This window comes from Nicotiana tabacum, chromosome 22, assembly GCF_000715075.1.
Source record: "Nicotiana tabacum cultivar K326 chromosome 22, ASM71507v2, whole genome shotgun sequence".
Classification (NCBI taxonomy): Eukaryota; Viridiplantae; Streptophyta; class Magnoliopsida; order Solanales; family Solanaceae; genus Nicotiana; species Nicotiana tabacum.
The window spans coordinates 60103863-60116019 of NC_134101.1; the positions used below are offsets into that span (position 1 = coordinate 60103863).

Sequence of the window (12157 nt, forward strand, 5' to 3'; positions counted from 1 at the left end):
CATAACCACTGAATGTAATAATACAAGACCGGTAGATCCGGTTCACAATAATAGAATCGCCTACAGGAGGGACACATAAACAGGAGTACTCAAGGACTCACGAGAAACACCCAGGAATGGAGCAAATAGAGATGACACATATGAATACGTTGATCCTGGATCAAATAATACTGAGGCATCTTTGACACAAACAAAAATAATACCTGTAATCACAGCATCTGAGACGTCTGCATCTAGTCTAGCCGGAAAAGCATAGAACCGAGCTGGAGCGCCAACTAGTTGGCCTCTGCCTGGCTGATCTCCACCTCTAGGACGACCCCTACCCACCTGTCCTCCACCTCTTGGTGGTCGGACTACTGGTGGAGCAACTAGTCCGGTAAGCATAGGCTGCTGACCCTGTTGTACTGGTCTACCCCAAATCCTGGGGAAAAAAATCTCTGTATGTGACTGGGATCCCCGCACTCATAATAACTCTTTGGTGCGATGGGCTGCTGACTAAGTGTCTGGCCCTGGGGAACTGATTACCCACTGGTAGGACCCTGAATAGCTGGTGGGCGGTAGGAACTCTCTGGTATAGCACTGAGATAAGGTCGCACTGGAGCACCTCGAGGAGGTGGTGGTGATGGAAATGGGGGCCTACTGGACTGCCCCCTCACGAACTGACCTCTGCCCCCCAGACGGAGCACCTCTGAACTCTCCAGAGTACCTAAACCTCTTATCTCTCATAATCTGCTCTCGGCTCCGCTGACGTACACCCTCAATCCTCCGGGCTATCTCCACAACTAGCTCATAAGAAGTACCCATCTCAACCTCTCGAGCCATAGTTGCTCAAACTAAAACCGCAACTCTTCCCTCTGGGAGAGTGGAATATACCTGTCCAGGAAGATACAGGTGAACTTGTCCCAAGTCATGGGAGGAGAATCTGCTGGTCTGCCAAGAACATAAGACTGCCACCATCTACGGGCCCTGCCCTCTAGCTAAAAAGTAGCAAAGTCAACCCCATGAGACTCTAATAGCCTCATGTTATGCAGTCTGTCCCTGCAATGATCAATGAAGTCCTGTGAATCCTCATGTCGCTCACCCCCAAAGATAGGAGGATGTAGCCTAGTCTATCTGTCCAATAGTTTCTGAGGATCAGCGGCTACAGCTGGCCTGGGCTCATGTGTAGCTGCTGCCACTGGCTGGGCTCCACCCATGTGTAGTGCACCTTGGGTCTGATATACAGTAGCTGCCTGTCCATGAGCTTGCGCGGTAGGGGTCTGTGCTCCCCTGCCCGCCTGAGATGTGGCTGGGTCTGCCGGAAATAAACCGGCCTGAGTCATATTTTCCATGAACCGCAGCATACGACCCATGACATCCTGAAATCCCGGTGCAGATATGAAATCCACCGGAGCTGACTCTGCCACAAGCACCTCATCCTCTTCCTCAACAATGGGGTTCTCTGTTGGACCCACTGGCGGCATAACTGGAACAGTCCTGGGACGTCCTCGCCCTCTACCATGGCCTGGAGCCCTCCCTCGGCCTCGGCCTCTAGCAACTGGGGGAGTAGCTCTTCCCTGGTCTGGAATCTTATTCGAGCGCGTTCTCACCATCTGTGAGAGAATAAGAGAAGGATATTTAGTACTACATTCATTGCACGATGGAATATGAAGAAAGGTAGTTTCCTAACACCCTATAGCCTCTCGAAGATAAGTACATACGTCTCTGTACCGATCCGCAAGACTCTATTAGGTCTGCTCATAACTTGTGAGACCTACGTGAACCTAGTGCTCTGATACAAAGTTGTCACGACCCAATTTCACCTATAGGTCATGATGGCGCCCAACACTACAGCTAGGCAATCCAACTAATAAATTAAGCATATATTGATAAAATTTAAAACCAAAAAAAATAATAAAATACCAAATTCTACCAATGTGTGTGCCAAGACCTGGTGTCACAAGTGTATGAGCATCTAGTAGATTATACAAAACCTCAAATACTGTCTGAAATAAAAATAGACAGAATGAAAAAAAAAATACAAGGAGAGACATTAGTAGCTACAGAACGGCTCAGAAAGGCAGCTCACCACTATGCCCCTAGATAACGTGGATGTAAGATGATAGGTCCCCCACTAGTACTTGCCTGAGGTCCTGCATAAAAAAGTGCAGCAAGTGTAGTATGAATACGTAAACAACGTGTACCCAGTAAGTATCAAGCCTAATCTCGAAGTGGTAGAGACGGGATGGCTGACTTTGACACTCACTATGGGTCAATAATAATAACTGAAATACAACTAGAATATCTAAATCAGCATGATTCACAGAATTTACAATAATTTATTTAACCAGCGGAAATAATCAAATTCCTTCAAATGCAACAATTCTCAATATATTAATTAAATTCCTTCAATTCAAATAATTTCTAATTTATCAATTAATCTCATTTGCAGGAATAATAATTAATTCCTTAACAAGCAGGAATAATAATTCATTAAATTTCAAGGATTCTCCAATTTATCAATTAGCTTCGCAAGCTGAAATAACTATTAAAGTATCATGTAATTATTATTATTAAGCACGATTTCTGCCGAGGACGTACGGCCCGATCCAGAGTGTCGTGTACACTGCCGAGGGATGTGCGGCATGATCCATAGATGCATCTATCCTGCCGAGCCGTCCGGCCCACTCCACAAGAAATGAGGACATTTTCTTATGTACCTCCGGAAGAAGAGTATATTTATTATAAGATAAATTCGGGAGGAAGAACAATTGCTTTTAACAATTAATTAATTTAAACAGAAAATCAAGCATATGAGATTTTCATCCTTTAATATTTTTATCTAATAATTCACAATATATTCATATATATCAATTAATATTAATTAAACAAAGAATAAAATTTACACAAGTAATTCATGCCTTTTGTCCTAAACTACCCGAACTTTAGCATTAATCATAGCTACGTACGGACTCTCGTCACCTCGTGCATACGTAGTCCCCGCAATTAGCAATAATTATTCAATTGAATCCCTACGGGGTAATTTCCCCCTAACAAGATTAGACAAGAGACTTACCTCGTCTTGCTCCAATTTAATCCACTAGAAGGCCCTTTCCACGATTATCCAACTCTGTCTAGCTCGAATCTAACCAAAATAATTCGATACAATCACTAAATATTATAGGAATTAGTTCTATAAGAAAATACTACATTTTTAATAAAAATTTCAAAATTAATTAAAAATTCGTCTCTAAGACCCACGTCTCGGAATCCGGCGAAAGTTACGAAATATGAACGCCCACTCAACCACGAGTCTACCCATACCAAAATCACTAAATTTCGCTAATAATTCGGCCCTCAAATCCTCAAATCTATCCAATAGGATTTTCAAACTTTTCCAACTCAATTCACCAATTAAATGATAAAAACAGTGATGGATTCGGGTAATATAACCAATATTGAGTTAAGAACACTTATCCCATTATTTTCTCTGAAAATCTCCCCAAAATCGCCTAAATCCGAGCTCCGAATCGTTAAAAATGAAAAATGGGACGAAATCCCACTTTCAGAACTTAAACTCTCTGCCCAGTTATTCCTTCTACGCGATCGTGATCTTCCTCAAGCGATCGTGTAGCACAAATTTTTCTGCCCAAACATTAACCCTACGTGATCGCATCAAGTCCCACGCGATCGCGATGCACCAGGTTCTGACTCTACGCGATCCCATCCCTCTTCACGCGATCGCGTAGCATAAACGCGTGGCCCAGCTTCCTCTCAAATTTCTCCTACGCGATCGCAAACATTGACACGCGATTGCGATACACACACTGGCCAATCCTACACGATTGCGGAAGTGTCCACGCGATCGCAGTGAACAAATTCCAGTTGCCCAAATTAACCCTACGCGATCGCAACCCCATTCACGCGATCACGTAGAACAAATTCACCTCTGTCCAAATTACTCTACACGATCGCAGACCAACGTATGCGATCGTGTATAAGGAACTCAGAAGAAAAATACCAGCAGCTATCAGCAGTCTCCCAAAGGCCAAAAGTGACCCGTTAGCCGTCCGAAACTCGCCTGAGCCCCTCGGGATCTCAACCAATTATACCAACAAGTCCCAAAACATCATACGAACTTAGTCGAACCGTCAAATCACACCAAACAACGTTAAAACCATGAATCATCCTCCAATTCAAACTTAATGAAACTTAAGATTTTCCAAATTCTACATTCGATGTTGAAACCTATCAAATCAAGTCCGATTGACCTCAAATTTTGCACACAAGTCATAAATGATATATCGGGGCTATGAAAATTTTCAGAACTGGATTCCGACCCCGATATCAAAAAGTCAACTCCCCGGTCAAACTTCCAAACTTAAATTCTTGTTTTAGCCATTTCAAGCCTAATTTAATTACGGACTTCCAAATAAAATTTCGAACACGCTCCTAAGTCCAAAATTACCATACAGAGTATTGGAACCGTCAAATTCCGATTCCGGGGTCATTTTCTCAAAATATTGACCAAAGTCAAACTTACCCTTTTAAGACTAACTTAAGGAACTAAGTGTCCCGATTTCAACCCAAACGCTTCCAAATCCTGAACCAACCATCCCTGCAAGTCAATAATCATTAAAAGCACATACGTGAAATTTTATTTTAGGGAACGGGATTCTAAAGGTTAAAATGACCGGTAGGGTCATTATAATATATTATATATATATATATATATATATATATATATATATATATATATATACACAAAAATTATACAAATTTTAAAAATAATAGCCGATATATATATATATATATGGGCTAAAAGTAATAATACAACCTGGTTATTCGTTTGCTTCAATAATATGCCTAGAAGTGATCCTGGCAGCTCTATTTTTTTCAAATTTTAACTTTTCTTTTTGGAAAAATCAACCGAAATTTTTAAATGTATTATATATATATATATATATATATATATATATATATATATATATATATATATATATATATATATATATATATATATATATATATATATATATATATATATATATATATATATATATATATATATATATATATATATATATATATATATATATATATTATTTTTACAGCGGCTATACAGTTTCATTTTCTCATTGAAAACTGGTACATAATGGGATATTTTCAAGGTCAAAATTTTAGAAGACATTATCAAAAAATGAGGATTTAAAGTGATGATTTGCGTTATTCAATAAAAGGAGAGGAAACATTTTGTTTCAGAGGAGAAGATTTGCTTCATAAATTAGAGTTGGGTAACACCATTAGTTTTTAAATATATTGTGTCAGTGAGACTAAATGTGCTCCACTTTAGCATACTTAAGGGATTAAATATGCTTAGGATTATATTTGAAGGACCAAAATAGACCTACCTCAAAGACAAAGGACAATATTGGTCAAGAACTCGTTTATGTCTATCTCGTTATTCCCTTCTACTTTTCTCTATCAATCTATATTATATTAAAAACACGAAGGTATTTAGCGAAATATCATTCGCTTTTTTTACCCTTTAAAAATTAATTTTTGCACTAGACAAAATAGTCATTTAAATCATTTTCCTAATATTTAGGACTTGAAAATTAATTACTATATTTTATGTATTAAATCCTTCCTTATTTAAACTAGGTAGACAATCCTAATATTTAGTACTTTAAAATTAATTAAATTTTTACCTTATATCAATCGCTTAAAAAAATACCAACATAATACTTTTGCCACGTTTTCTCCCATATCCTTTCATTAACAAGGGATACATTACCTATATATATTTTACTTAATTCTACAGTACTAATTAAATACTACTATTAATGAATTAATATTTTCCTAGAATAGAAGATTGTAAAACTAACGATTTTTTCCCCATTTATTAATAAACAAAAACTGCCCGTCCTTCGAATATGTGTCAAGTACTATAAGAAATAATTTATTGAATAGTCAATTAATTTTTTTTAAATATTTAACAGTTTAAATGAATTAAAATTTTATGCATTAAAATCTTTCTTATTTGAATTATGTAGAAATTCCTATAAAACCTTTAAAAATATTAAGAGTTTACTGCATGTAAATCTTACACTTAAAAATCTATACTATATTAAAAGTACAAAGTCCCTTGCAAAATGTGTCCGTTTCTTTTTACCCTTTTAAAATTAGAGCTCACACTAGACCAAAAAAGTTATTTAATTACTTCAATTAGGTTTAGGACCTTTAAATTAACTAATATTTTTAAGAATTTAAAATCAACAATTATACGCTGATTTAATTGTCCAACAAAAATACATCAAGTACCATATTCTATTTATCAATGTCATATAACCATATTCTATTTACCAACGCCATATCATTTAAGACAAGATAATTGAATTATGTTGTCTTTTAATTTTGATACAAAGCTGGAAAGGTTTTTGAGTCTATATGAACGAATATTATGTACCTTGGTTACAAAAAATAAATTTTATCACCAATTAATATCATTTTATAAAGATCTAAGAAAATTTGTTTAAAGAACGGCTTCCTGAATGCTGGACTAATTAGGTGACTGAAGTTTTATGAAAAATTGTATTATTTAGTCCACTAGAATTTCAAAAAATATATATTTGGGGATGTAGTGACGCATCCATTGAATAAACAATAGGTAAAATATTTATATCCAGTAGTTAAGGTTTATAATATTTTGATAAAATAACAATTTTGATAAATTGTGAGCTAATATAATACTGTCATTGGTCTAATTGATAGTCGAAATTTGTATTACTTGTATTCCAAAGAGATATTAGACGATATACAACAACATGACATATTTATATCTTATTTATAGATATTGTTTCAATGTATACAACAATTTATTTTTCTTTGTATATATTTTATACTAATTGACACGAAGCAAGTACACTAACGCTAACGCTAGTATTACTTCATTACGAGAGTTGCATAATTTCTCTGCTTCTATGTTCCGTGCATCTATAGAATCAATTAGTCCCTGTTACTGTGTGCTTGGAGTAGTGTTTACTTCAGTTTCCTCCAATTCAACAAAGAGAAGAAGAAGGAGCATGGATCTGGTAGAGAAGATCGGAACATGGAGAAAACGGAGGCTAGCATCATACAACCAACTAGTTACTTCACCTTACTTCACCCATTCAACGGAGGCAAGGCAAAGAATTATGTGGCGGAGAAATAGAGAATAACATCACCTATGTGGATCTTAAGAAGGTCGGTTTCGACGGCCTTTCTTTTCACGCTAAATTCCCCATCAGGAATCCTTACTTTGTTTCTATTCCATCATGGAGATCGATTACTCGCTCAAAAGCGCCTTAAGGTTAGTTCCACTTCCCCCTCCTCAATTCTTCCTTTTTATTAACTATTTTTGCATAGTCATGTATGCTCTGATTTTGTAGTATCTGGATTAGATTTGTAGGAATTTATCTATTTTTTTTGCATATTTATGTATGATTATGGTTTGTGGTTTTGTATGGATTGGATTTCTAAGACAGTGACGGGTTTAGCTAGGATTCACAATTTTTACGTGACACAAAAAATAATTATTATTAGGGTTAGATCGAGGTTGATCGGTGGCGGCCGGGCATAAGGATCAGGTGTCGGGGTTAGAATTCAGGGTTCAGAGATCGAAACTGGGATTCAGGTTCTTGGTCCAAGGGTCTGAGGTAGGGTCCGGGGTCAAGGTCCGTGATTGAAGTTCGCGGTTCGGGGCGTCCAGGGTTTGCTATTCGTGGGTTGAGGACTTGGGTTCGAATTCGCCGGTACAAGGTGGGGGTCAGTGTTCAGGGGTTCGAGTTTATATTAGTAGTAGTAGAGGAATATGCTAATCTATAATAAACAATTTCACATAGGGAAAAGTGTCGAATATACTTAGTGGGCGTTTGGACATAAGAATTGTAAAATTCCGAAAAAAGTGAAAAAAAATTTCAAGTGAAAATGATATTTGAAAATTAGAGTTGTGTTTGGACATGAATATAATTTTGGATTGTTTTTTAATTTTTGTGAGTGAAAATTTTGAAAAATAATTTTTTGGAGTTTTTCAAATTTTCGAAAAATTCCAAAATTTATCTTCAAGTGAAAATTGAAAATTTTATGGCCAAACACCGATTTCGAAAAAAGTTAATAGGTTCAAATATTATTTACGTTTTACCTCCGTTATGCTATCGGGACATATATACCCCTACCGTTAGCAAAGTATTCAAATTTACTCCTATTTTAAAAGCACTCCAATTTTACTCCCCTACTCCGTTTGAAATTTCATTAATATTTTGCCATGTCCCTCCCCACCCCGCCCCATTTAAGTCCACGTTTGGTCATGCAAAATTTTTGCTTTTTTTTCAAAATGAATTTGAAAAACTTGTTTGGCCTTAAAATATTGTTAGTTTTTGGAGATTTTTTGAATTTTTGTTTTTTCAAAAGTTAAATTTCTCCACTCACAAAACATCAACTTTTGTTTAAGTAAAGCAAATGTTCAAACACAACTTCAATTTTCAAATACAATTTTTAACTCAATTCCAAAAACTCCTTTTTCAATATTTTTTGGGTATCTATTGCCAAACGCCTACCGTCATTTTGATTTTTTTTCCCTTTTCTTTTTAGTGCTTTGTTATTCTTTCTAACAAAATACTACAGTAGTTTATATTTTTAAAACATAAAGGATGAGTGTTATTTATTCTGAAGCATGTTAAATTTACCAACTTAGCAAATTGATTACTAACTTTATTTGAAAATGAAACTACAACTTTTTTTTATCTTATCCTCATTTATACAATCATTTTGTAAAATAAACTGGCTAGAGATGTAAACGATTAAAAAAATTTGGCTAGAGAGGTAAAGCTTGATACTTGAAGATAATTAATGTATAGATAGACGATTGAGACAAAAAATGTTAAATCTTTGATCCTAACTCATGTAGTCATGTTATCAGTTGAAAAAAATTAAAATGTGGGATGAGAATGACTACGAAAGGAAGTAAAACTTAAATTTTTTCACAAAGAAAAGAAGCTAAGGCGTCGTTTGGTAGGGCAACAAGTTACCCAGAGATTATAATACGGGGATTAAATAATGACGGGAATATTTAGTAAATATATTTTTATTGGAAGATATTTGGCTCATTAGACTAAAAATGGGATATATATAAACATGTGTTTGGTGTATACTAGATAAGTTGAAATCTAAGTTGCTCCGACACGGCATCTGTGTCGACACGACACTAGTATAAGTGGGGTATGGGATCCGCACCAGATCTGGTCAAGCACTTAGGTTAGAATGAACTTTTATTTTTGATTTTAGCCGTAGATTGTTTAAAAGATTTTGAGGGAAGAGCCTGAGAGAAGGACATCTTTGTCATTTTAGTGTTTATCACAGAATTAATTAATCACGGGTTTATTATCCTACCCTCAATGTGAGATAGAATGATATTCAATTATGAGATTAATTAATAACGAGATTGCTAATCTCGGATTCATAAATTCAACCAAACGTGGGATAAAATAATCCCGCGACTAATCCCACGATTATTATCCACTAAAAGGCCCGTGACCCACTTTAAGGCCCGTGACCCACTTTAAATTGTGTTGAACTTGAATTTAAATTGCTAACCCTAGGTCCTGTCACGTCAACAACAGTTGCCATGGGATTGAGACCCTTGGGGAAAGTTCCTGTGATGGGACGCAGAGCATTATTGTTAATGGTGCCTAATTATCTTTAATTTATGCTTTTTAAAATAATATTATGCTGAATTCCCCTTTATTCATACTATCTTTGTGTCTCTTTTCCTGCAGCGAGCTGCTTGCTCTTCTTCAGATGGAAGGCAGCTTTTGGAATCATCTAAAATAGAGACTGAGGTAATTGATTTTTTGTTTAAAAAAAGTTGTGTATTACATTCTCCATTCTTCCTATTAAAACCTTCTACTGTAAAGAAACCAAATTATTTTGGTGGCTTCACAACTCCATTGCTTCTTAGATTTCTTCGTTCTGTTTGTCTTGGATATACCTAGAAAATATTTGAATTAGAAGAAAAAAATAAGGGAAATCCTGGTGAGGAATCATATATATTTTTGTATACCTTATGACTAATGCTGCAAATTTTTGTAGTGCAATCATGCTCTTCCTAAGCTGGTTGCAGTATATGGTCTGCATCAACTGAAATCTGGAGCTTATAGAATTCTTGCTGTTGTTCTGTATCACATCAGTAATTTTAATCAGGTGTTCATTCTTTAGAAGCTCGTCAACATAGACCTCCTTAATCCTAAATTGTAACCTTTTATGTCTGCTTTATTACTCTGACCTCGATCTATATGTATTGATGTTGGTGGTATCCACAACAGGCTATACAAAGAGAGAGAAATCAGAGAGTTTTAGATGGAACTAAGAAGAGTTTTGTACACTTGAAGAGTAGCCTCTCATCCCTTATTACCTCTTGCTGCACCCACGGGATTCTGTAGGTATAGAAGATAGGGTGTCGTTCGTAGAAAGCCATATCTTTTATACAAAAGTATAATTCTGTATATGGGGCCCAGATAGAAGATTAGGACCAGAGGTATAGCCTGATTCCGCCACACCCTCCACCAGACCATTTGGACGGCGAGCATGAGTACATGGGTTGGTATCGCAGAGTTACCCGAATTCTCGCCGGTAATCCTGTTCATCGCATTGGTGGTCGGTACATCCCATACACCGGGAGGCATGAGGCACTGGTATGTTATTTGTTATACTTACTTATAATGTTACATTATCCTTCTATAATTAATATTTTATATGCTATGCAGGCTATTGGCTTACACCAGTTCTACCAGTTGGGACTGGAGATGCTACAGCATACAAGCGAAGGAGCGGTAGTTGTCCAGGGTTTGGCCGTCGGGTTACTGATCTTGGTGCTGACACATTTAGACGTGCCCGAGAGGATGGGCCCTTAGGATACGAGGCTGCTTATGTGCCGCCCGAGGAGTACCATCATGGGCCACAAGTAGACCCTGAACGTAGTAGACGTGGAAGGAGTGGCCAGAGAGGAAGGGGTGGCCCACGTGGTCGTAGTGGTCGGCGAAGATGGGGTCCCCAGCAAGGGGGCGTTGAGGCACCCGTGGAGGATATTGTAGCTGATCAGTCGGGTGACTACCCTGAGCCACACGATGCTTCTTATGATCTGCCGCCATTCATCCTTCAACTGTCACAAAGGACTTTGCAGGTGACCCTGTCAGCTCCAGTGTTGATCACGGGCACGGCCATTACGCAGCAAAAGTGGGATCAGCATTTTCCTGATCGTCCAGAACCATCGACAGTTGCTGTTGATCGTCCGATATGAGATGTTCATAGTGGGAGACGTCTAAGTTATGGCTCATCACCGAAGGCTGCTGAGGATCTTTCAGGCATAGATAGGGATACATCACATCGGGGCGAGACGCCATAGCCTTCATCTACTCCAGTACACCTCGATATTCCGATAGAGCATTGTGTCGCTACTCAGGCACAAGTTTGTTTGTATTACTATTATTTCAATTTGTTTTTACCTTAGAGATTGGTCAGTAATATCTGAAGTGTTTATATTTTTTTAAAGATTTCATCATCGCCCATTACGGAGGCCACATTGTGTGATACTAACTTGCCATATACGAATGATCTTATTCAGGAGCACGCTGAGACCATGGTATGACTATTAAATATTTTTGCTAACGCGTACGTTAGTATTCTATATTTCAGATACTAAAATATCTTATTATTCTATAGGTTACTAATGGCCCAACGGCTTCTTCTATCGAGGCTGCCAGCCTTATTGACGATCACGCTGCAGCACATCCTCCGATAAAGAGGCAACGTGATAAGGATGATCCTGATAGCGTTGCCGCGCCGGATGGGATGCGCCTCAGACCAGCCATTGCTTTAAAGAATACATACTGTGGGACTCTTTGATATGTATTCTGAGTTGTATATATGACATTAAATATATAATAGCAAAATTATTGATGTTTTACATAATTTGCGCATGTGTTTTTATTTTTCGGATTATTTATTAGTTTAAGACTAGAACACAAAAAATAAGACAACTTAACATAAATTTAAATTCCTTAACAATTAAAGATAATACATGACACGTACAACATAAAAATAAAAAACTATACTTAACGCACCCATGTATTTGTTTAGTCAC

At 37.0% G+C, this 12157-nt stretch overlaps 1 protein-coding gene across 2 annotated transcripts; it reads left to right on the plus strand.

Moving 5' to 3' along the window:
* Window positions 1-6900: 6900 nt before the first annotated feature.
* LOC107779359 (uncharacterized) lies at window positions 6901-11640 on the plus strand. 2 transcript variants are annotated; one of them, XM_016599779.2, is made up of 5 exons: window positions 6904-7330; window positions 9795-9857; window positions 10108-10218; window positions 10341-10709; window positions 10782-11640. In XM_016599779.2, exons 1-4 carry the CDS (start codon window positions 7208-7210, stop codon window positions 10455-10457), a joined length of 414 nt encoding a protein of 137 aa, XP_016455265.1. In that variant the 5' UTR covers window positions 6904-7207; the 3' UTR covers window positions 10458-10709; window positions 10782-11640. The 2 variants fall into 2 exon arrangements, 1 of the variants encoding a protein (XP_016455265.1); XR_012705084.1 differs by lacking the exon at window positions 10108-10218 and having other exon boundaries at window positions 6901-7330.
* The last annotated feature ends 517 nt before the right edge of the window (window positions 11641-12157 follow it).

Bases quoted from the DNA above. Each gene is read 5' to 3' on its own strand.
- LOC107779359 (XM_016599779.2), top strand. From the start codon at position 7,208: ATGTGGATCTTAAGAAGGTCGGTTTCGACGGCCTTTCTTTTCACGCTA. The intron at 7,331-9,794 runs GTTAGTTCCACT...CTTTTCCTGCAG, and splicing joins TCGCTCAAAAGCGCCTTAAG to CGAGCTGCTTGCTCTTCTTC. The intron at 9,858-10,107 runs GTAATTGATTTT...AAATTTTTGTAG, and splicing joins CATCTAAAATAGAGACTGAG to TGCAATCATGCTCTTCCTAA.